We start from the raw sequence: 24,548 nt of genomic DNA, 5'->3' as shown, positions 1-24,548 counted from the left end.
GGAGCCTTTGATGTGCCCCATTGGGTCCCGGATGCCTGGCACTCTCTAACTATCTACACTCTCTGTACCAGTAATAATAAGACAAATACTGAAAAATTTTGCAATTTATAATCTGTGAATTAAAATGAAAAAATTCATTGTATTGTAAACACCCAATTATTTGGGCGGATGAATTCGAAATTAATGAGAAAAAGTACAGGTTCAATATCCTGGTGGTGTTCTTGGAATTGGGCAATGCTCACAGCCTCCTGGTTCTCCTGGTGGTCCTTGTGGTCCCTGAAATTAATAAATGTAAAGCCTTGAATATATCGAATAAAAATAAATATACCTCTGGTCCTTGTGGTCCTTGCTCTCCAACTGGTCCTGGTCTTCCAGCATCTCCTTGTGGTCCTTGTGGTCCTTCAGAGTTTCCACCATCAAGTCCAGCTTCTCCGCGTGGTCCTGGTGGTCCGCGGACTCCCTTATGTCCAGCTGGTCCAGCTGGTCCATTGATTTGATTGATACGTCCTGGAGCTCCCTTTGGTCCACTTACTCCTTGTCTTCCTGGTGGGCCCATCATTCCTGGTGGTCCTTGCATTCCGTTGGCTCCAGCCTTTCCATCTGGTCCATTATCTCCATTTCCTCCCTTTGGTCCTTGTGGCCCCTTAGCTCCTGCCATTCCTTGTGGTCCTGGTGGTCCTGGAGGGCAGATAATGCATGGTTCATTTACAATAGCACTTTCCAAAAGGCTTCCTTCCTTTCCGTCAGTTCCATCGTTTCCACGAACACCATCTTGCCCGCCATTTCCGTCATCTCCAGGTGGTCCTGGTGGTCCGGCTGGTCCTTGTTGGCAAGAGCAGCAAGTTGGAGCTGGCTCGGAGTTCGTAACTGGAGCTCCATATCCACCGGCAGCTGGTGGGTTTGGTGAAGAGTATTGACGCTTCTGACGATGGAATAGGTGTGGTCCATCTATGTCATGGATTTGGGCCCACATGTCACGAGACCGAGTCTAAAAAAGCGTTGCTTGTATAATAGAATACGTATGTTTGTTTTATACTAACCTTACAGAAATCAGCTTCAATGATAAGATGGCTCTGGAAACCAGCAACATATGAATAGAGCATTGGAAGAATTACAATAGCTGCAATAACAGCTACAGTAGATACAACAATGGCGAAAAACGCCACACGTCGGAGCTCTTTGTGCTCCGAAGTCTCCATCATTTTTAGGTTGTGACTGCCTAAAATAATGGGTTATTAACATAGTAATATCTAAAGTTTAAGAGAAAAAAAACGAAAAACGAGAAATGGGAACAAAGCAAGAACATAATGGTGGAATGGGTGAATAGATAAGAATGCGGTTTATATGGGACATTCGGCTTGTCTTCCTTGGACACTGGACTGAAAATCGGATACGAACTGCGTAAGACACCCGTACTCTCTTTTATAGACGCCACGGCACCGGTGTCCTAGAGGATACGGATGCGGCACTAGACAGTGCGTGAAAATATAGAGACACAGACATTATCGCTTGCCTGTTCCTATGCGCTATGGACGAGTACTTCCTTTAAGGGGCGGAGTTGAAAAGGAATGAGGTGAAGACGAAGAAGTGGGTTGGACACTGCCAGAGAAACAGCTTCACTAGCTCGATAATGTGGATATTATGTTAAGGGATTGGGTGATTACTGACTATTTACCCAAATTTATTTTCTATTCAAAGTTTTGAAAAATGAAATTTGAAGTTTGTAATGAGGCTTTGTTCTGATTTTGGAAAATGTTCTATCCAATATGTGTATATTCATTATCTAAATAATGATAATAATACAAGTACCATAAAATGACAACACAGCGAGAATGATGATTCATTTGAGCAAATAATTTAGAACAGAATAATACCAATGTAAGCTAGAATCTATTAAAAAATTACCAACAAGTGACAGACTGTCACTGACAGTCGGCACCTTAGCTGACAGTTTTTTTTTAAATTGCATGTTTTTAAATGCACTGTCAAAAAGCGACAATTACTCATTTTTTGTAACTCATAACTTTGGAAGTCTACCGAAAAAAAAATTCTAAAATTTTTATGCTTTCCTTTTTTTTTTAATTATTTGTGTAAAAACATTCTGCATCCTCTCAAAAGCTCATACTTTTTAAAAATTCGGCAAGTTGCCAAAACTATGACTGGAAATTTTAGAAAATCTAAAATTCTTAGGAATGTTTTATTATGTTATTCGGTCTTTTTGAATTCTTATAAGTATATTTACACCTAGTTTCGGGCTGTCCGATTTTGTTTTGATCTACATTTTTTGTAAATCAAACCGTAATGGGACAGCTTGACACCATGTGTTTCGACGAATTTCCATTGAGACAAACTGAGTTTAGTTTGCAGTAATTTGTGTCTAACGTAATATGCAATTTATACCATATGAAACATGCAGAACATTAAAAAGAATACCGAGAAGTATACCAATAAACAAGTAACCAATAAAAGCAATCAAAGGCGGGGGAAAAATAATGGAATTTGGAAAATATCATTGAGAGGAAAAGGCACAGCCAAGAATGTCAAAACTTTGAAATTTCAGAGATGTTATGTAATGGTGGGTAGGGAGTGAGCGAGAAACAATAAAGCGAGAAGAGAGTATAGAATGAGATATTTAATGATAAAATGATGGACATGAATAATCATCTGGAGATGTGAAGAGGAATGTGTTAGAGTATGAATGTTCGATCAGAGCGCGTTTCTGATCATGAGTTCGAGTTTCTCAGAAGAGCTGAGAGTTTCATTGTTATTATCATTTGGTGATTTTTCGATTGGGTCAACGGCTTTCATTTCTTTTGACGGCAAATGTTGAACCGGTAGTTGTGCGTCTAATGAGCTTTGCCCTGAAAGATTATATTATTAAATTCGAGAAGCTGCGACAAGGAGAAAATGGTAAAAGTTGTGATTTTAGCTGAAATTGAGTCTTTTTTTTGCAGAACTTTGAATCGCCATAACTTTTTTCTGAGAAATTTCCAAAAAGTTTTATTGCGAAATTCAGTAGTGTTGGGTCATGTTGGGCTTAAAAAGGAGATTACGGTACTCCACTTTTAACTAATCTTCAGATAGAATTAAAAGGATCGAATTCCTTACCATCAACATTAGTTGACACGGACGATGGAAGAATGAATTGACCACACATTTCCCGAGAAACGGTGTCCGACAAGCCGAGAACTTGAAGTACCTGGATGATTTTAGACGAACTCGCCGCAAAATCACGACCAGAAATCAGATTCTGAGCCAACGAACCGAGCTCCATAGAAATTCGATCCAAAACGACAGTAGACGTTTTTGATTGTATCGTTTGATTCCAGAACGTGACCGAGTCGGTTTCCATCAGACACTTGATGGCGTTTTGTTTTTCTTGCAACTTTCTCTCAGCTTCTTCTTGTCGTTTCTGATTTTCAGCAGTACAATGAGCAGCGAACGCAGCTAGAAAATTTGGATTTTTAATCAGCTCTCCTTGAAGTAATTGATTAATCGCTGTTTGTGAAACGTTTGATGTTGTTGATGCAGAAGAGTGACGACGTTGAACATTTTTTGGTGGAAGTTTTGGAACAGATCCACCGTTTTTTGTGATATAGTTTCGAGAATGACACTTGAATGAACACATCTCATGATGATTATAAAAATCCAATTGTTTGAATTCCATGAGTGTTCTGTTAAATTGTTCTGTTTTTAAGAGTTGAAAACTACAAGAAGCATACCTTAACATCCTTCCATTATGCTTTATCGCTCCTTTCCAGTCTTTTTGCTTGCTCTTTTCAGCCTTGATTGTAAACTCAACAGGTGTCAATAACTCTCCGGGACAGTCTGTGAATAATCAATGACACTTATGTAATACTCTCTGACCGACCTAGTACTTCGATGCATTTTTCTCGAATTCCAGGACAAATAAACAATTCAGTGTGAAGTCGAGCAACGAGGGCACCACATTTTAACTGAAATAATTTGAGTAAATTGCTTAACTTTTTTGATCGCTTACTAAATTTCACAGCGGCATTCTAATTTTTAGACATTCCTTGGACGCTTTCAGCGGTTTTTTAAAGGCTTTCGTTGAAAGTTTCAACAAAAGAGAGCACCATCCGCATTTTTTTCTCAGTTTTTTCCACTCATAAGTTTGGAATTCGACCAAAAAAATTTTTTTTTCCTACATTTTTTATACTTTAATTTTATTTTAATTACTCGTATAGGGGTCGGACCAATGTAGGGGTTGAGGTCGGACCATGCGACATTGCTTTGAATTTCCTCAAAATCTTATATTTTTCAAAATTTTAGCAATTTACCAATACTTTTTCACATTTTTTTAAAAAATGCACTCAGTTTCTCGTTTACCAAGAACACTGTATTGTTTTTTGTTTGATTTATGTCATTATGTACTTAACATTAGAGAAAACGAATCAAGAAAACCAGTGACACTTTTTAGAAGACGAGTAACTCTCTAAAAAGGGCGTGGCCTAATCAGCCTTTTGAAACTTTTTTGCAAAAAATTACGAACCATTTTCTATACTCCTCCAAATTCAGAAAGTTTCAGAGAACTCGGGCAAAACCACGTTTCGCAAATTTTTGACTTTAATAGCATTGAATAGAATTCTCAAATAAATTATTGAAGTTATAAAGATGAATCGGAAATAAATAACAATTTGAAGTTGTAAGAAAAAATTGCCAATTTTGTTTTGAAAAGTTTACCAAAAGTAATCATTGAAAATATTATTTTTTCGGTCTCGATGAACAGTTCACATTTCCGCCCCATGTTACACATATATGAAAAGTGTATGGTTACCTCCATATATTTGGGAAGTTTAATTGTTTGAACCGCAGGTTCTGTAGGAAATGGAGGCGAAGTGGATGAAGTTGGTGATGGAATTGATTCGGATCCCAAATGTACAAGGTCTTCATCATCATATGGTTCCTGTTTAACTTTATGTGGTGATTCTTCTTTTATGAATTTGCATAGTTTTGGCTCATTGACTCCATCTGAGAGTATTCTTTTCATCTGAAAAATCATCATTTATATCAATGTAGTAAATTGTAGTAAAATGTAGTAAAATGGAGTAAAAAAATTTTTTACGAAAAATATCAATGTATCAATGTAGATATATCAATGTAGATATCAATGTAGTAAAAAACACACCGATTGAAAATATTACACAGAAATCAATAAGTTAGATTCACAAAAAAAATTAAACTTATTATTTGGTTGAAAATCATGGCGTCTAAAAATATTATATATTGATTTTTCTGACAAACTTTCAAAACACATGAATAATATTTTTCTTAATCAGAAACTTAAAACTACATACTTGGAAATTTGGAAAACTCTTCACTACTAGGGAAGACAAGAATTAAAAAAAAACAGTTCGTGTGTGCGGACCAAAAACCCACTCATCCAGGCAACGATGTGGACGTGTGCGCGCGCTCATCGACGCGACGCGAACGTGTTTCGCGTGACGTGTGTTTCTCCTCGTGCGTCTGCGTCTCTCGAATCGTCATACTCTCTCACATTCCCGTGTGTCTCTCTATCGAACCGAGTTTTTATGGGGGTCGCAGGGCCGTGTGGCCAACACCACCACCGCGCCAGGGAACACACGCACGTACACACATACACACACTCTCACACACACACGCAGTCACACACCCTAATAGAGGAAAGGAAAGCATTCACGTACAAGAAGGTCAAAAATATGGTCAATTACTGAAAAAAAAACAATTGTTTCCAAAAATTTGAAATTTTAATAATTTTTTACGAAAAATTAGAAAATAAGGATTTATTAGAAAATAAAATTAGAAAATAAGGAGAAAATAAGGAAAAATCAAGGATTTCTTCAAAAAAAAAACTGCTCAAAGGACTTTGCTGCAAATTTGAGTATGTTTGCAGCAAAGTCCTTTGAGCAGTTTTTTTTGAAGAAATCCTTCAAAATTGCTAAACTTGTTAGTAACTAATATTCTAACTCTAAAACTGAAAAAAACGCGAATTTCGAAATTTACCAGAAAGTGATCAAAACTGATCAGTATAAAATCGAACGATTTTGGTAGAAACTGAAATGTTTCGGCATCAACTTACAAAGTTTTTTATTTTTTCAATTTTTATTGATTATACATAAAAAGTGCAATAGAAAATTTTGATCTATAGTTTTTGCCCTGCATCTAAATTTATGTCATGTATTTGCAATATACAGTGTGGGAAAGTTCTATAGGACCCCCCCTAATTTGAAGGTTTGAGGAACTTCCGAAAATTTTTTCGAAAAACTGCTAATGCCGTTCGTTTTTAAATTGAAAAAAACCTATATACATTTTTTTCCAGAAGTTTATCTCAAAAACTGAGGTCGCGCTGGAAAAAACGTCAAAATCCAGTGTGAAACTTCTATAGGACCCCCCGTTTTTTTTCACGATTTTTACTAAAATCAACAGATTTTGGAATTTTTGACAAAGCTCAAATCAAGTTTGAGTTAGAAATGAGTTCATATAAGCAGTTTTGACTTTAAAAATTAATACGAAATGTTCTCGTGGGATCTCCAGACTGGTTCTGATTCTTCCGATCTTTGATGTTCAAGTCTGTTTCAAGCTTCCTGGTGCTCTCGGTAATGCCAAAACTTGATAAACTCTCTTTAACAAGTTCCTACTAAAATTCCTAGCACGCACTTTAGATGTTTCGACTGTGTAGTCAAGCTGATTTGGCAAAATATGCAGCAGGAAACAATGGAAGGCTTATCAGGAATCAAATCGTTTTTCTTTGATTACAAGGTTCCATGGGACCAATATTTCAAGTTAAATTGTCCCTCACAGATGTTATTTACTATTTTTTGCGTGAATTATTAAATGTGGAATTGTGGCATGTGTTGTGGCACACATATAGAGGCTGGAAAGCTTACTTCGAAAGCAGTCTAACTTGCAATGCCTCGAGGATCTGCCCTTTCGGACACTGAACGCGCTCAGCTGGATGTTATGAAATTGCTCAATGTGTCCCTGCATGAAATGAGTAGGAAAATTTCCCGTTCTCGACACTGTATTCGCGTGTATCTGAAGGATCCGGTGAGCTACGGTACATCTAAAAGAGCTCCTCGTCGCAAAGCTCTCTCCGTGCGTGACGAACGAAATGTGATTCGTGCTGCCTCCAACTCCTGTAAGACGGCAAGAGATATTCGCAATGAGCTTCAATTGTCTGCTTCAAAAAGGACCATCCTCAATGTCATCAAACGATCTGGTGTAATCGTTCGTCAGAAACTTCGCCCTGCTCCGTTACTCTCTGCAGACCATAAACTCAAGCGATTGGAATTTGCTAAGAACAATATGGGAACGAATTGGAGTAAAGTGAGAATTTAAAAAAGCAAGAGTGAATAATTAGGATCATTGTTTTAGGTTGTCTTCTCCGATGAAAAGAAATTCAATCTCGATGGGCCTGACGGTTGCCGCTACTATTGGCGCGATTTGCGCAAGGAACCAATGGTTTTTTCGAGACGTAATTTTGGAGGAGGAACGGTGATGGTTTGGGGAGCGTTCACGGAGAAGAAGAAGCTTGAGATACAGTTCGTCAGTAGCAAGATGAACAGCACTGACTATCAGAACGTCTTGGAACTGGAGCTCTCCAAATATCTTCGTCACTACTCCAGAAAAAACTTTAGATTTCAGCAGGATAATGCGACAATCCATGTGAGCAACTCAACCCGCGACTATTTCAAGCTCAAGAAGATCAACCTTCTTGATTGGCCAGCTCGAAGTCCTGATCTCAATCCAATCGAAAATTTGTGGGGGATTCTTGTCCGTATCGTGTATGCTCAGAACAAGACTTACCCAACAGTTGCATCGTTGAAGCAAGGAATTCTCGACGCTTGGAAGTCTATTCCGGACAACCAGCTGAAAAGTTTGGTCAGATCAATGGAGGACAGACTGTTTGAGATCATCCGCACACAAGGAAACCCGATTAACTATTGATCCTTTCTTGATTTTAGTATATGAATGTTCTGTTGTTGATCAAAAATAACTGCAACTTGTTAATACGCTGTTTCTGACTGGTTTCTTGGGGATGGCGTAAAAATGTTTATGGTGTGTGTGCTAGGAATTTTAGTAGGAACTTGTTAAAGAGAGTTTATCAAGTTTTGGCATTACCGAGAGCACCAGGAAGCTTGAAACAGACTTGAACATCAAAGATCGGAAGAATCAGAACCAGTCTGGAGATCCCACGAGAACATTTCGTATTAATTTTTAAAGTCAAAACTGCTTATATGAACTCATTTCTAACTCAAACTTGATTTGAGCTTTGTCAAAAATTCCAAAATCTGTTGATTTTAGTAAAAATCGTGAAAAAAAACGGGGGGTCCTATAGAAGTTTCACACTGGATTTTGACGTTTTTTCCAGCGCGACCTCAGTTTTTGAGATAAACTTCTGGAAAAAAATGTATATAGGTTTTTTTCAATTTAAAAACGAATGGCATTAGCAGTTTTTCAAAAAAATTTTCGGAAGTTCCTCAAACCTTCAAATTAGGGGGGGTCCTATAGAACTTTCCCACACTGTATTAAAAAATATATATATTTACACAATTGTTTATTAAAAAATAGAAAATTAATTAAGCAATTTGAAATTTAAAATATAATAAATATGTAAAAATGAAATGAAAGGGATCTTCAGTTTAGAGTGAAAAGAGAAACAAAAAATATTTTATCATACTGTTCAAAAATCACTCGCTCTTCTTTCTCTCCCGCTTTCCAGACTTGCCTAGATCACTACCTGAAGATGATGATCTTCTCAATTCCGATCTTCTGATTGACATACTTGAATGCTTACTAGACTTTGGAGACTCTGAAAAACTCATTTAATTTTTTTTGACAAAATTGACTATGTCTACCTGTATCCGTGTTGGATTTTCTTTTAGCTTCTTCCTCCTCTTTGATTACTGGTAAACTTTCGTTAAACCATGATTGACTACTCGCCACATGCAAAGGCAAATCAATGTGATCAGTGATTGGTGTTGGATTTTGAAGCTCTCGGTCTTTCATCCCATCAGTGTTGTATTTGACAGGAGAGTTAAAGTTTTTATTCTGAAATGTCTTAACTATTTGTTTATCGGCGTGTAATTCTATAAAAATATGAGAAATGCGTTAAGTATGAACGCAAGTACTCTACTTTTCTGAGATTTTCAATCACCATTGTGATTGAAAAAAAAACTTAAAACATTTTTTAAAACTAACGCTAGATTAGCTCGAAAATGGTCTTCTCCGAATATTGTTTTAAAAGTTCAAATTTGCAGTCTCGAAATTACGTGAAAGCGCCAGTGAATAAATCCAGTGAATAAACAAACCTTAAGCATTTCTTCCAATTGTGTTTGAGGCATCGAACTCCAAAGCCTTCCTGATTTTGGTGTACCGGATGCTTGATCGAGCCTATTACTGTGAATATCTGCATTTTCATCAATACTGTTTTTTCTGTAAATAGCCGAAATAATAAATAACATTCATATTTTCATGAAACAAACTTTGCCATTCCATTTTCAAAGTCTTGTGCTGACGAGTTGCGTTTCCTATACCTATCACCAATTCTGCTCCCAGCTCTCATTCTTCGAAACATCTCACTCAGTTTCCTACCACCATTGGCAAAGCTATTCGAAAATGCTAGAGATTCGCCAGAAGCATAATTACTATTATCACGCGTGTGTTTCAGACCCACAACCGGAACAACATCAGTATCTTCCATGTCGCCATCCCAGTGTGACATTCTGGACAGCGTCCGTCTTCGTGGACGAACCATGAAAGGCTCTTCTTCGGTTGGCCTGAACATGAAAATCAATTGTTTGGAACAAATTCACTCAATTACATATCCGCACAAGATCCGACTTGTGGATTCAGAGGTCTCATCGCACTCTCTGCAGTGTAAAGAGGCTCCGCAATTGCGTCCTCCCAGAACTGATCTTTTTCAAGAGTTGGATAACGGTTATATGCAGTATCAACAACCATCAATCCCACCTAAAAATAATATACTTCAATCAAGTTTGATAGAAGGGCACAGGTGTAGATGAACTCCCTTATTTTATTAAATGGATGGTATCGCGAATAAAAAATAACTGAAAAAGTGTAGTTAATGTTTCAATACTTACTATCATATCAGAAGTATATCAAGACGACTATTTTAAGAATGAAGAAAATTCTTTAATATTTGGTACTACACAAATTTTTTTTCGGAACTTTGGAACGCACATGTTTGGAACGTACATGTTTAAAAAGTTTCCCCATTTACGACACTTCTTCAGAAAATGTGTAGGATATTTTTCTAACTTAAAATTGAATTAAATAATCAAATTTTTCTATCATTTTCACTTTTCAATAAACGTATTAAATAATAATAATAAATCTTGATTATGTTAATCGTTTACCTGTAAATTTCTGTCAAGTATCCAATTGCATTCAAAATCGTCATCATCCTCTCCCAAAGGATTGAGAAGCACTTCGGCAACTTTCATCCACCCAATGAAAAATATAAATTGGAGAAGTGACATAATTGGTACATATAAATCAATAGTTTGCTTAAAGTCATTTAAACGGTTGCTCTCCGGATGGAGATACTGTCTACCAAACAACGCTATCAGGAAATACGATCGTACTGCAAGATGGACAACTTGTGTATAAACAAGAGGGACAGGAACCCAATCAAATAATGTTAATGAAAGAATGTTGACACGAAATTGGCGCATTTTCTGAAACTTATTATTTATTACTCTTTAAAAATCTTCTGAATTATGTACCTCCATCAAGTCTACATATATGATATCACTTGAAATCATTCCTTCGTCTCGCGCTAAAGTGATCATCGAAAACAACCAATGCATTGGCTGCCAATATTTTGCGTGTGGACTAGGGATAGACTCGAACTCGGCCATTTCTTTTTCTGTCATCAAGCCAGCAGTAACTAAATGATTGAAAGTGGGGAAACGTTTGCGAACGCTTGCTGCAACGTCACGGTACACCTTCAAAAAGACTATTGTTATTAGTTAGGCTTACACACAGATTTACCATAGCCTGTGTAAGAATTGAGTATCTTATACAATTTCTTCTCACACACTTTGCTCGCTCTGTTTCCCCTTTGATATATTGAGTTATCCAAAGACAAGGCCTAGAATTATTTAGATATTATAATCGTAATACGACTAAGTCATTTACGTGTCAATCCACCCTATGTTGTCGAAAATCTGCCACCATCGTGTGAAAACAGCAGAGACATAAAATCCAAGCATGAATGTAATTGGAATGAAATTGGAATAAGTATCAAAAAATATACAAAGATCTTCGAACGTTCTGAAAGTCAGACTCCCGGTTTATTTTTGAAAACAGTACTTACGCTCTTTGCTTCATTGTTAAAAGGCATCGATAAATAACACTAAGCACTGCATAAAGACAAAGCCAAACTACAAGCTCAGCCCACACCGATTTCCAGATTGACCCCTAAAAATTTAATGAAACAAAATATCTGCAATGTTTAGCACACCTTCCATCGAAATAGTAGTTTGTATAAGCAGAAAAAAGAAGAAGAAGCAACATCGAGTGAATAAGTTACAGTCATTCTGTAAAAAATATTGATTGAAAAATGCCAAGTTATTAGTGGTAGTAACAAAAAAGTAACGGAAACATAAAAATAAGAACTGGTTCTCTATCATCTACTCACTTCATGTGATCTTTTCTTAGATGATTTACGATTTGAAAGTTTTTATATTATGTTGTTGAGTTCAATATATAAAAACAAAACAGTTTTTGGGATTTTTTTTGATGAACAATCAAATAGTTTGAAACTCGTGTAAATTTGTTAAGCATAAAATAGAATAAATATTATGGAAATGAGGGAAATGGTTTTTTAGAGGGTTAAAGAATCAGAAAACCCTATCTGAAAGTCCAATGTTAATACACTTTGTTTGAAAACAAACAACATGACGTTTGTTGTAGATTGAATATCGGATGACACAATATGGGAGGTTGACTGATACCGAATTGATGAGACGATATATATCTCTCAGGAACAAGTTTTACGGCACTCCGAAATGCGAACATTCTCGGAAATTTCTTTTGATGGCAAGTACTGATAGGTGCAAAGGTACCAGTAACTGACTTTTGGCTTATTGAAAATTTTACAATTCTCAAAGTTGGAGAAGCATTTGTGGTATTTTTTTGTTTTGAATGATAGAATAAAGTCTCAATGTACCAAGCATAACTGTAAAAAAATTATAAAATTATTCTAAATTTTTTATGGCGGGTCAAAATTTCGAAAAAAAGCCAAATTTGGCTAAAATCAGAAATTTTGGCCACTTTTCTTTGTCGCAGCTACTGTAATTTAACTTCTCTGATATTATCTCCTTTTAATCCATATTTTGGTATTTACGCAAGATAAATTACTAAAATATAGATTAAAAGGCGATAATATCAGTAACGTAAGCAAAATACCCACAAACTGTATTCCCTCTTGTTTATATTTTTTTCCGCAAACAGTGATGCCAGATTTTCAAAAAGATAAAGCATAAAAATAAAATTAGGAGAATCGATTTGTTTCTGGAAAAATGTGAATAAAAAGTCGGAATTCAACCGACCTATGCCTGAATAACCCCTATAACAATAAAATATGCAAATCTGAAACGGTAGCGTTTGTGCTACTTGATACTAATCGCTCACCCACCGACTGATACAAATAATATTTTTTATTCAGTTTGTTGCTACACATACTTTTTTGACTGATGACTGTCGCTTATTCTCTAGATGTTGCCACGTCAGGTCTGTTCACTCAAATAAAAGTGTTATTGAGATGGAAAGGATCGGTTTGGAAATCAATATGGTCAGAGTTACTAATTTGGCTTTTGTGTTATTCTATTTTATCAGTGATTTATAGAATATTGCTTAACAAAGCACAGAGAGAGTTTGTTGCAATTAATTTCTTATTGAGCTTAACTTGCTTTTTTCAGAGTTTTCGAACAGCTGTGCACTTTTTTTGATACATTTTCAGTATTTATACCGGTAACATTCATGTTAGGTTTTTATGTATCAATTGTTTATAATCGATGGACCAAAGTGTTCGATAACGTTGGATGGATTGATACGTTTGTTTCTGTTCAAAAATATTCCTGCATTCTTAATAATTTTGTAGATCCGCTTTGACAATTGCTCAATATATTCGTGGTACATCGGAAAAAGCCCGATTAATTCGAAGAAACTGTGTGCGGTACATGATAGTTGCACAAGTGATGGTGTTTCGTGATGTTTCACCTGCAATTAGACGACGATTTCCTACCATAAAACACCTAATTGGTGCTGGATTATTAACTGAAGATGAGCTGACTGAATTTGATGCCATCACGAGCCCGCAGAGCAAATACTGGCAACCAATTCAATGGTTGTTCTCATTGGTAACGGTTGCTAAGGATGAAGGGCTTATTGCAGACAGTTATCTCTACGTTGATTTGATTGATGTTAGTAAAGTACTGACAATGATTAATGTCAACCAAATTTCAGAAAATGAGAGAATTCCGTACAAAAATTCTAAATCTGGTCATTTTCGATATGGTGCCGATTCCTCTGGTTTATACTCAAGTTGTTAACCTGGCTGTTCGGACTTATTTTGTATTGGCATTGTTTGGAAGACAGTTTCTTGAAAACAACAATAACATTCCTGGTGCAAAGTGGAAGATAGACATTTATTTTCCAATAATGACATCTCTACAAATTGTATTTATAGTCGGCTGGCTAAAAGTATCAGAAGTAATGTTAAATCCTCTTGGAGAAGACGATGAAGATTTTGAAACAAACTGGATCATTGAGCGGAATCTCCAGGTTAAAGAGATATTTATTCTTCACCTCGAATAAGATTGAAAACTATTAGAAGTTTTGCAGGTAGGGTATGCAGTCGTAGATCAAGCCTACGGGCGGTATCCGACACTTAAAAGAGATCCGTTTTGGGAAGATGAAACACCACAAACAATGGACACGCCAACTTCAACACGGAAAGCTCATTCTCATATGCAAGGAAGTTGCATAAATATGTGAATTAATATGATCTGATTCGAAATTTGAAATGTGGACGATTTTCAGGAACGAAGCTGACTTGGACAATGGTTTGATTTCGTATGTTCGACGCCGATCGAGATCGTTTGGTGATGATGATGCATCGTCTTTTTCAACTGAAAATACAAGAACGCAAAGTAACGCTTCGATGTTGCCACGACATATGTGGCAACAACCGCGTAACAAAATTTCTGCAGCTATCGCAAAATTTTATAAATCAGAAGCTGAACCGAGGAGAGCTAGTGTATGTGAGTAAATACAAAATATTTTGGAAAACATTATATCGAGAAAGTAAACTTTTTAGGCGTAGCAGCTTTGAACCTTAACCATCGTCGCCCATCAACAGATTTACGTGAAATTGAGCCAATAGAAAACACAGATGATGTTGTGATAAATGTGCCTGCACTTGTTCAAGAACGTATTCGAATAGCAAAACAACAGGCAGTAAAAATAGAAATTCCGGAAGAACCTCTGAAAATTACTGCTTCTGCTGAAGGAAAATCGGCGGTAATTTTGAAAAATCTTCTCAAAAATAATTAATGTTTTCTCAGATTTCCCCGTCTGCCAACAATGTAAAATGGTTCGTTGAAGAAATGCCAGTAATCGAAGAAGAAGAAGAAAGACTGCACAGGAAAACGCCGAGAAATCTAAGCGCAAGTTTGTGCGCAAGTTTAGCGAGTGCTTATATATTCAGTTAGTATTATTAACTAAATATATAAGCACTGTACATAAGAACCAATAACCACTTCAATCTTATTCAAGGTGAAGTAACGCCAGTTAGGAAATTGTTCAAAATCATGCTTATTGAGTTAAAATTATCAGTTGTCTGATAATCTTGAAAAATGTTTGTTAGACTAACTCATGGTAACTGAAATAGAAATTTAAATTTGCGCTAACAAATTTTGGTTTGTGTGCTACCTTTAAACACCAAAGAACAGGCTTTTCATGCTGCTCATATAACTTTTCAAATCTTTCAGGCTCGCTGGGTAATCAAAATGGCAAACACGGAGATCCGGCTTGAAAAATTGATTTTATTATACATAAAGGCATTCAAACTATTTATCACATTTGATTTGTTTCAAGAAACATGGCACAGGAAAATTGGGTAGTTGTATCACTGGGATGGGTTTCAAAAATACAAGTAAATGAATACATCAGAAGGGGAAAATACGATACAATAATACGCTTAGACTCAGTTTAAAAAGATTTAATTCATGTCAAAAAGTTAAGAATAGTGTAAATTGAGCAATGAAATAATGGCAGGAAGTTCAATTATTGTCCTTGGATTTGCGATAAAGAATCAAAATTATCAGCAAAATACGATACGGTTGTTGGGTCTTCTATTTTATCCCTAGGAGTAATGCTCAGTGAACTTCTTGACGGCGGCTCCAACATCACTCCAGCAATTCGTGGCTCATATTCAATAGATAGACGTCGAGAAAATGACGGAACACGGGAGTTTGAACCATCTCTTGCCGATAAAGCTGGCATATCGTTTCCAGGGTAAAGATCAAAAAATTTACACTTGGCTGGACGCAAACAATATGAGCAAAGAGCAGAGAGGAGCATCATCTCCCAGGTGCACATAAACGATGCCCACCCTGGAATATTTTTAAATTGAAATTTACAAAGACATAATCTTCATTGCCCGCTGTTTTTTAATTCTCAGAAAACACAAACTTCAGTTTTTCTATCAATGAAATTAAATTTCCCACCAAACTTTCTTTTTATCAGAAAAATTGAATTTCTAGCCAAAATTTAATTTTCAAAAAATTTTAACTTTAAGCTGATATCTTTCAACATAAAGTTCTAATTTACCGCAAACGTAACAGAGAACTTTTTCGGTTAACTTGTTTGTATTTTTACAATTATATAATTACAATCAGACAAAGAAGCATGAATGGTCAGCTATGACGTCAACAATTTAATATTAACAGGTGTTTTTATAAACGAAAATCGAAACATTCCTATCTCCATTTAAACTTCTGAACTTACACAATGCCTTCGCAGCAGCTGGAAGGTATCGATCCGAAGTGATCAAGCCAACTGCAGCAGCAAACTCAAAGACAAACTTTTGAATTGTGTAAATACACTGAGCAATGTCACATGTACGAAATAGAAAATCGAATCGGTATGGAGCATGCTTTTCTCTTCCAAGAGGAACCATAACGTAGCAACCATAAAAGGCAATGCACATCGAGAGTAGTGCCATGAGTTGAGAGAATACGAACCAACTGAAATTCAACTTTAATCGGTGAGATTTGAATAATGTAAATATACAACATTTTTCGAGCGCATTATGGAAACCAGCACAAAATTTGCGCTTCTCCCGTGAAGTCGAGAATTTGCCACAGCGCCTACATACAGAATATAAAATATCAATATCTTCTAAAGATTCTTTTCAAATAACTTCCTCTCCAAATAACTAACTTTTCGCACTACGTTGCGCACACAAAAAACATTTCATGGTCTTACACGCTTTCTCGTCTTCCTTCTTGTTCCATAGACACAACGACTGAGACTAACTCTAAAAGAGTTCGTATAATAGGAGTTTGAAAAACCAACCACTCGATTCGACGTAGGTTTTGACTGGAAAATATATTAGAAAGACAAAAATAAGATTTTCGAGCTCACTCTGTACTTTCTACAGTTGGCAGGAACTTGAAAAAACAGAGTGGTGGAACAGTGAAATTAACTCGAATATTTCTTTGGAGCAAGTAGGCACTCATTTCTTGCCGACCTCCAAAAATGTTGAATAAAAGAGTGACCATTATGAAGAGGGTAAACATGAAATATCTGGAACAAATCAATAAAGTTCATTTTTCTGTTTGTGGTGTTAAGGTACACTTACACAAGGGAAACTGCATAAAGGAAAATAGCCGCTCTTGGTATGAACATTCCTACTAAACTTGCAAATGTGGTTATCTAAAATATATTTTCCAAACTCTTCATAATTCCATTTATAAACTCACGGGAAACATAAATATCAATGCGTACATATCATTGCGTATCCTCTCATTAGACACATATTTCAATACAAAAAATAAATGGAAAAATGATGACAAAAATGTGATAGCAACAAATACACAAGCAATGGTTAAACATGACACATGCATAACTGACATATCTGAAATATAGAATACGAGGTCGTGTTAATTAACTTAAATCTTGATTTTAAAAATAATATTAGCCTTTCTAAGAAATTTATTTGAATAAAACAACCTTAGCGTTCTAGGCATCTACATACCGTATATTCTCTATTAGCGCTGCATCTCCAGTAGTACTGCAGTCTCTAATAGTACTGCATTAAAAAAGGGCCTAGAAATTAGTGCTGCCTGCAGCACTAGTAAAGAATATACGGTAGATGTATGCCTATGAGGCAAGCGCAACTCATTACAAGATACCTAGTACATTTTACCAAAAATAGCTATTGTAATGTACCTGTTTTACCAATATCTTGCCAAAATTCGGCTTCCAAAGTATTGCAATTGAGACGAATACTTGCAATTTTATAAATCCTTTAACGTATTGTTGGTGTGCTTTTAACAAGACCCCGAAAAAGTTTGAACGAACTTTTATAAGACTCGAAACGCCTTTGTAGACCTATATGGTCTTTATGACGAGTCACGTCTAATTTTTACGCACATAGCCATATATTTTTGTAATTGCATCAAAGTCTTCTTAAAAACAACTTCTGTTTATTTTCCGCTCATCGGATAGATTTCTTTCAGAAATTATGTCTTTAGACAAAACAACTTACTTGCAAGCCACTCGGTGGCAGATGGTATGGGCGGTTCAATGTATGAACGGTTGTGTGGAATGATTGTTTTTACTATTTCCATGCTGAAAGTTCAGACTATGAAAAATGTACTACAAAAAACTGTTTTCTTAATAACTGAAAAAGCGCATTCGTGGTAAAACGATAGCTATTCTAAAAACGAACAAAAAGAGAATTCATGAGAAAACTGAGAAACGACTGAGAAAATGAAGGTGGAGCCAACGAAGCATACATAGAAAAATAAATTCTTTGTGGGTAGCTATGGAAACTCGCCTCCGAGGAGAGGCTAAGAGACACAACATGAACAAAATATGGGTACGCCATGCACTAGACGAAAATTGGAGCAAAGTATTCCTTACACTTTTTATAAATCACTTTTAAATGCGGAGTAGCGCCAGTGGGGTGTTAAAGCCTACATGGTGCCAAAATGATCGAATAGCATAATAAAACTTTTCAAAAATTTTTTGAAAATTTCTTTATTTACTGTCAAAAGGTGACAATTACTCAGTTTTTGCCACTCATAACTATGGAAGTCGACCAAAAAAAAATTATTTAAAACAATTTTTGGTTGTTTTTGGGTCGCTATAGGAAATTAATAGTTATTCCTGTTCAAGCATGTATTTTTTGCTAATAAATGCCATACTTTAGATGAAAAAAAAAACAGAAATTGATGCCAAATAATAGTTCTGTTTAACTTTTCTACTCATACATAAACATTGAAATAAAATATTTGTTCTACCAGGAGTGTACTGATATTTTAAAAGAAAAATGAAATTTTAAATTCGAATTTTGTTGTCAAAATACAAGAATGACTGTAAAGAGTATTTGCAAAATGCTGTCAGAAAATAGGGAAGTAAAATTATAATATTGAACTAATAGTCAGTTTTGTTCTATTTACTAAAACAATTTTCAGTTAGTGCAGTTCTGGAAAATCTAATTGAGAAGAATATTGGTCGGCGCTGGCAGAACCCTATCAAACGCGTCAAAAGAAAACGAATAATGCTTATTTTTTCATCATGAGAAGATATGGAATGAATGGGATTAAATTATTGTTATTGTTCAATATAAGCTAATCGTGATTCTAACAATGAAAATGATAAAACTCACATTTTGAGAAATTCTGATTTGTTGAAATGATTTTTTCACCCCCCCCCCCCTCCGATTCCTTTATTCTGAAACGTGGTAAAACTTTGAACTCGGAACACGTAAATGTTTATTTATATTTATCGCGGAACAATAAAAATAAATGAAATAGTGGAAAAATGAGATTTTCTATAATGGTAATGTTTTGTACAAAGAATGTTGAATGACGTTTGGGCGAAGGGAAATAAGTTTAGAAAAATTGTTCAAAATTGAAATGTTAGTATTGAAATGTGTTATATGAACAAAACTTTATACCCTTATTTATTGTGTGAATGGTTGTGGGAAAACAAAATTGCAGTCTGCGGATAGATAGCAATTGAAACGACTAAAGAATGTGTTATTTTGTAGCAAGTTTTCACCTAAATTTAAAACTTTGAAACTAAATTTTTGTTAAAAAAAGATTTGAAAATGGCATGGAAATGATTCAAATATGAAATAATACAATTTAAAAAAGTTCAATGTAACACATACAGTGTTGACCATAAACGTATGAAAAGTTGGCTCTTTGAAATTTTTGTATGAATGCTGAATGCTGACATGCAAAATGCAATTGCACATTATTTGGTATTAGCTGAAATTCGTGTCAGAAACTAGCGAATTTCTCAACTTCCCAAAATTAACGGTCTGTGTTGACCGATCTCAGGTTTCTAACATCGCTCTGGGGCCGTACTCTAAAAGAGAAAGTACTCTAAATGGATGAAAATAAAAATTTTAGCTCTTAGAACCATGTGGACATTGTTTCTAAAATGAACAGATTTTTCAATTTCTCAAAAAAGTATCATAAAACAGTTTAAATTTCCATGAACATCACTTATTGTTCACTTCAATTTTGCATGTTTCAAATAAATAATAGAAAAATATATAACTAAACAGCCACCTTTCCATACCTTTTTGGCCAAAACTCAATTACACGTTATAAAATCAATATCCTATTTCCACATCAAATGGTACTTCTTCCATACTTCCAAGAACTCGACATGCTCTTGATGGACGTTTTGAATGAAACTTATTAACTAATGAATCTTCAACCTCAATTTTTGGCATTTTCTTCGCACTGTAGATATCCAGAAGTACTTTTTTGCTTTTTGTGGGAGTATCGAAAAACACTTCAAATTCTTCTATATCCCCGTCCATTTCATAGAAACTTATATTTTGTTTGCATGATCGAATGGGTCTTCGTTTTTCAGTAAAGTTTTCATGAATTTTCAAGTCTTCCGATTCACCAGAATTCTTTCTGCGTCTTCTCGTTCCTTCTCTAAATTTATTGTTTTCCCGAACAATGCAAATTTGATTTGATTTGAATTTTTCAAAATGCAGGATGTTCTTTTCAACAGAAACAGGCTGAATGCATTCTTCTCTGTTGCGTTCTTCAAGGTTATTTGAGCTGAAAAAGGTTTTATTGATATAAAAAATAAATATACTGTGTAACTAACATTTTTTGTCTAATTTGGTGAACACAAAAATTTTGATGAATGTAACTTTACATGAAAAAATCTGTATACCTAATCTTTAGATTATCTCGCAAAATTTTAACATGTCTAATTTTGAATATTTCGCAATAAACTTAAACAAAAACCACTGTTTGTCAATTTCGACTTACTTCATATCTTTTATCTCTATATTATTTTTATTCAGCTCTGGTGGTCGAATAGTTTTCTGATTGTTTCTTTGTGTCGATAGCCTTTTCTTCACTCTTTTTGGCCAATTTCTTCGTTTGCTCGGGACCATACTGGCCGACTTTCCTGTTGAGATACAGTTCATTCCACGGAAGTTCACATATACTCTAAAATTAATTATTATTGAACTGCTTTCAAGAAATCAATTAAAAGTATAGTAGCGCCATATAGAATAGTGCAGAAATAAGAGAATAACATAATACAAATTTTCAAATCATTTCAAGAATTTTTTTAACGAAGTTTTCAAGAAGTTGGCAGTTTGCCAAAACTTTGACCAAACTTTTGAAAAACCTAAGACATGTTAGAGTTTTTAACTGACGCTACTCCACTTTTAATCAATTTGCAAAACAACGTACTCTTCATTATCTGACATCTCTGTGGCTGACCAAAACTCATCTGATTCCAGTTCTGATTCGTCACTATCATAGTTGCATCTCGCACATCCCGTTGGAAATACATACCTCGGCCCATCATCATAGTATATCACAGTCTTTTTTTTAACCCTTAAAAATTATATTACTTAATCTCTATTTTATTTGTAAATTTCCAATGTATAGTGGATAGTGCTCACAGCTGATTCTTCTTAAGGCGGAGTAGCGCATGTGGGTTTTTTGCCCCTAACATTCATGAAAAATAAAAATAAAAATCGCATAATTTTATTACGGTTATATTCGGTATATTGGGTATGTATTCTGTCATTTAGGGCAAAAAAACCCGCAGACGCTACTCCACTTTTAAAAAAGTTTCTCAATTTTCAAGTTTTTTTGCAAATGATATTTTCGATTTAAAAGTTCAGAAATACGCTCCAACAGGTTTCTTGTTAATTTCAAACAATTGAAAAAAGGAAGTAATTTTTAAAGAAACACACTTACCGCGGTGGAGTCTTCCATTGAACCTCTCCGTTCACAATTGTCCATACTCTATTAGCTTGAGTAGGTTCGATGTGGTCGGTAGAACTTTTAAACTCTTTCAGTCTCTCTGAAAATTAGATTATAACAATATCATGCAAATTGTGAATACCTTTTTTCGGATTTATTGGATGACTTATTCTGAGATGGGTTTCAATTTCCTGACTACTTGACTTTACCACAGGGCAATCCTCAATTAAGCATTTGAATATTTTTGCTTTGCGAACATGACGTGTTTTGAAGTGATTCTCCATCCACTCTTTCTGAAGAATTTATATTATAAAATGCACATTAAATTAAAAATACCTTTTTTTGAAGATTTCCACGACTGGCACCCATTTCGCAGCAATCCCACTGACAAACGACTTCCTCCGACCCGTCATCGTTTACAATAACTTCTGGAATATGATCAGCCGTAACATGATCTAATAACTTTTCAACCGTTTTGAACACTTCTGTTGATTTGAGACATCCTACCCATTTACATGACAAAATCTGAAAATTGCATTAGTTTTTAGATAGTGGGGAATGTATGATTAAAATAATTTAGTTTGTAGAATAATAGGCGTTTTCATAACAACCCTAGTTGTTGTAAATATAAAAAAATGTCTATCAAAAAGTTTGATTTATAGATCAAATAACTGCGCCAAAATATATATGTAAAGTATATATTTTTAGTTAAAAATACACATATATCCAAAAAAATCATTTTTTAACCAAGGATTTTTTTTTTAATTTGACATACTTCTAAAACATACTTTTTCAAAATATTTATACTTAAAAATTGTGTTTTCTTTTGAAAAACATGACTCTACAGTTGGACAACTTTCCTTTGATCCAGAATAAGTTCCGGCAGTGTTTGATAAGTCATGACTTGCAAGTTTGAAGTTATTATTTTCAACTCTATAGTCAAACACAACATCTCAATCAACGTTGACTGCTACACAGATAACAATTTTCTTCCCTCTTTACAACACTATTGATTACTAGAGCAATATTGTTTTATTGTTTTTTGTGTTGTCTGTTGTTTTTGTTTCTCCTGTGATCGAGAAAACTTATAGTATATAAATGAAATTATAAAGAACTTACTTCCAATTTTTCGCTCTGATTTGATACATTTCTTACCATTGACATGACAAGTTGAGAAAAATTTCTGAAAAAAAGTCGATAAGAAATTTATTAGAAAACTCCAGAAGAACATTTGATCAACGAAAATAATTATATGAAAACGTGCAAAAACTACTCTTCTTTTTCTTTTTTCTTCGCCGTGAAAATATTTTTATCAGAAAATTGTTACTTATCCAAAAGTTTTAGTGATTATAAAAAGAAGAACCACAAACTCTTCTTCCCGTTTAAATATCATAACAAAAATTAACGAAGAAAAGAATGCAAGTAAATGAGAGACATAGAAGAGATGCAGGCCCTGCAGCCAGCTGCCAATCGGAACCAAACAAAGCACTGCCTAGTGAGTGGGAGAGAAATGAGTGGACAGCTGATGGACGAGACAAACGAACGAAAAAAAGAAGCAGAACGACAAAAACGTCGTTAATGTAGAAAATTGATTAGATCTTGAAAAAAGACAAGAATAATGAGACACATTTTCTCTGGAGTTGTATGAGGTGTCCTGAGCTCACAAGAATAGAAAAATACAACAACATGTTTCAGATCGATAACTAATGGACCTAAAATAATGACCTTGACGCAATAAGATTAAATCATAACGAGAGAATGAAGAACAACAAATTTGAGTGCAATTAACTGAAAGGTATTTTAGTAAAATATTATAAAATAGAACACGCTCATATTTTTGGAATTAAACCTTACATGGGCATATTACATGAGTATATAGAATATAAAATGAATCAGCATACTGGCTCTTTTACTAACATGCCAAACAAAGTACATGTGAACTTCTACATCGCACTTTGAGGACTTTTCCGATACATTGTCACTTACACGGAAGTATCTAGTTCAAATTACTTATTAGACATAACTCATTTAGCCTATAACAAATGACTTGTAAACTTTAGAGCTATTGTTTTAATAAAATAAAACTAATTATAAAAAAAGCAAACGCTGCCCAAAGCATTTGGCCGTCGACACCGTTGGCGAACGTGTACTATGACAAAAAAGGTAAAGTAGAGACAATGTGAATTGGTGAGACGCAGTGAACGATAGTGTCCAGTAGGGAAAACAGAACATCTTGTGGAGATTTAGAGAAAAAAAGAACATTGGGTCATTAATTAACTTTTAAATATGGAAGCCAACAGATTTGTGCAAAACAAGGGCTAACAGTAAGTCGCGTCGGGCACATCGGTGGCGGTAATTCAAATAGGAGTTTCCATTGGAATGTTAGAGATAGCGAGAGGAGAGGTAAAGGAGGAAGCTCTAGGGTAAATGAGGCACGGGGAACACGATAAAGTGGGTCCCGAGTGGATCAGAGTACCCATAACTGAGAACTGGGGGCGTGACCCACCCCAGTGCACCAAAATAAGTGACTCTGGCAGTTCACTAAAAATAGTGACTCTGGCAGTTCACTAAAAATTGTGACTCTGGAAGTTCACTAAAAATAGTGACTCTGGCAGTTCAATAAAAATAGTGACGGTCAGAGTCACAATTTTTGGTGAACGGTCATTGTCACAATTTTTGGTGAACGGTCAGAGTCACTATATTTGGTGAACGGTCAGAGTCACTATTTTTTGTGAACGGTCAGAGTCACTATTTTTGGTGAACGGTCAGAGTCACTATTTTTGGTGAACGGTCAGAGTCACAATTTTTGGTGAACTGCCAGAGTCACTTATTTTAGAGAACTGCCAGAGTCACTATTTTAGGCTTAGGCTTAGGCTTAGGCTTAGGCTTAGGCTTAGGCTTAGGCTTAGGCTTAGGCTTAGGCTTAGGCTTAGGCTTAGGCTTAGGCTTAGGCTTAGGCTTAGGCTTAGGCTTAGGCTTAGGCTTAGGCTTAGGCTTAGGCTTAGGCTTAGGCTTAGGCTTAGGCTTAGG

At 35.3% G+C, this 24,548-nt stretch overlaps 6 protein-coding genes and 6 non-coding genes across 13 annotated transcripts; 4 read left to right on the top strand and 8 right to left on the bottom strand.

The window, feature by feature from the left end:
* Window positions 1–90: 90 nt before the first annotated feature.
* On the bottom strand, window positions 91–1,224 carry sqt-2 (Nematode cuticle collagen N-terminal domain-containing protein). Its single transcript, NM_061234.6, has 3 exons — window positions 1,041–1,224; window positions 329–988; window positions 91–276 (listed from the first exon to the last, which is right to left on the bottom strand). Exons 1-3 carry the CDS (start codon window positions 1,200–1,202, stop codon window positions 202–204), a joined length of 897 nt encoding a protein of 298 aa, NP_493635.1. The 5' UTR covers window positions 1,203–1,224; the 3' UTR covers window positions 91–201.
* Window positions 1,225–1,314: 90 nt separating this feature from the next.
* On the top strand, window positions 1,315–1,463 carry C01B12.10. The gene has a single exon (NR_050776.1). It is a non-coding gene; the product is annotated as an Unclassified non-coding RNA C01B12.10 (non-coding RNA).
* Window positions 1,464–2,379: 916 nt separating this feature from the next.
* gmeb-1 (SAND domain-containing protein) lies at window positions 2,380–5,011 on the bottom strand (the record flags this gene model as incomplete). The annotated part of the gene is made up of 5 exons (NM_061233.9): window positions 2,380–2,861; window positions 3,109–3,674; window positions 3,723–3,828; window positions 3,872–3,956; window positions 4,799–5,011. The coding sequence occupies 5 exons, from the start codon at window positions 5,009–5,011 to the stop codon at window positions 2,707–2,709; spliced, it is 1,125 nt and encodes a 374-aa protein (NP_493634.4). The 3' UTR covers window positions 2,380–2,706.
* An 839-nt stretch (window positions 5,012–5,850) lies between these two features.
* Window positions 5,851–5,911, bottom strand: mir-8186.1. Its single transcript, NR_131399.1, has one exon. It is a non-coding gene; the product is annotated as a pre-microRNA mir-8186.1 (primary transcript).
* On the top strand, window positions 5,852–5,912 carry mir-8186.2. Its single transcript, NR_131398.1, has one exon. It is a non-coding gene; the product is annotated as a pre-microRNA mir-8186.2 (primary transcript).
* A 2,632-nt stretch (window positions 5,913–8,544) lies between these two features.
* On the bottom strand, window positions 8,545–11,564 carry best-3 (Bestrophin homolog). The gene is made up of 11 exons (NM_061231.7): window positions 11,489–11,564; window positions 11,342–11,445; window positions 11,164–11,298; window positions 11,017–11,116; window positions 10,749–10,970; window positions 10,380–10,700; window positions 9,824–9,972; window positions 9,486–9,779; window positions 9,312–9,435; window positions 8,859–9,051; window positions 8,545–8,812 (listed from the first exon to the last, which is right to left on the bottom strand). Exons 1-11 carry the CDS (start codon window positions 11,561–11,563, stop codon window positions 8,691–8,693), a joined length of 1,839 nt encoding a protein of 612 aa, NP_493632.1. The 5' UTR covers window position 11,564; the 3' UTR covers window positions 8,545–8,690.
* Window positions 11,565–12,665: 1,101 nt separating this feature from the next.
* On the top strand, window positions 12,666–15,105 carry best-4 (Bestrophin homolog). Its single transcript, NM_061230.3, has 9 exons — window positions 12,666–12,901; window positions 12,948–13,082; window positions 13,130–13,451; window positions 13,495–13,812; window positions 13,873–14,021; window positions 14,071–14,291; window positions 14,348–14,550; window positions 14,595–14,700; window positions 15,021–15,105. Exons 1-9 carry the CDS (start codon window positions 12,723–12,725, stop codon window positions 15,062–15,064), a joined length of 1,677 nt encoding a protein of 558 aa, NP_493631.2. The 5' UTR covers window positions 12,666–12,722; the 3' UTR covers window positions 15,065–15,105.
* On the bottom strand, window positions 15,065–17,892 carry osta-1 (Organic solute transporter alpha-like protein 1). Its single transcript, NM_061229.4, has 7 exons — window positions 17,804–17,892; window positions 17,016–17,170; window positions 16,895–16,968; window positions 16,678–16,839; window positions 16,519–16,632; window positions 16,039–16,277; window positions 15,065–15,644 (listed from the first exon to the last, which is right to left on the bottom strand). Exons 1-7 carry the CDS (start codon window positions 17,883–17,885, stop codon window positions 15,316–15,318), a joined length of 1,155 nt encoding a protein of 384 aa, NP_493630.2. The 5' UTR covers window positions 17,886–17,892; the 3' UTR covers window positions 15,065–15,315.
* Window positions 17,893–19,034: 1,142 nt separating this feature from the next.
* 2L52.1 (C2H2-type domain-containing protein) lies at window positions 19,035–22,701 on the bottom strand (the record flags this gene model as incomplete). Of its 2 annotated transcripts, NM_001381281.3 has the most annotated exons (7): window positions 19,035–20,348; window positions 20,565–20,747; window positions 20,997–21,143; window positions 21,513–21,618; window positions 21,661–21,811; window positions 21,855–22,043; window positions 22,638–22,701. In NM_001381281.3, 7 exons carry the CDS (start codon window positions 22,680–22,682, stop codon window positions 19,886–19,888), a joined length of 1,284 nt encoding a protein of 427 aa, NP_001367302.1. The 2 variants fall into 2 exon arrangements, with proteins under 2 accessions (NP_001367302.1, NP_001368507.1); NM_001381282.1 differs by lacking the exons at window positions 21,513–21,618; window positions 21,661–21,811; window positions 21,855–22,043; window positions 22,638–22,701 and having other exon boundaries at window positions 19,886–20,348; window positions 20,997–21,013.
* On the bottom strand, window positions 19,066–19,420 carry C01B12.9. The gene has a single exon (NR_000801.1). It is a non-coding gene; the product is annotated as an Unclassified non-coding RNA C01B12.9 (non-coding RNA).
* Window positions 22,702–24,373: 1,672 nt separating the features above from the next.
* 2L52.2 lies at window positions 24,374–24,524 on the top strand. Its single transcript, NR_050775.1, has one exon. It is a non-coding gene; the product is annotated as an Unclassified non-coding RNA 2L52.2 (non-coding RNA).
* cTel52S.1 lies at window positions 24,374–24,524 on the bottom strand. The gene has a single exon (NR_050774.1). It is a non-coding gene; the product is annotated as an Unclassified non-coding RNA cTel52S.1 (non-coding RNA).
* Window positions 24,525–24,548: the final 24 nt, after the last annotated feature.

This window comes from Caenorhabditis elegans, chromosome II, assembly GCF_000002985.6.
Source record: "Caenorhabditis elegans chromosome II".
NCBI classification, from domain to species: Eukaryota; Metazoa; Nematoda; class Chromadorea; order Rhabditida; family Rhabditidae; genus Caenorhabditis; species Caenorhabditis elegans.
Note: the sequence above shows the minus strand (reverse complement) of the source record. Positions and strands in the feature narration are given on the sequence as shown.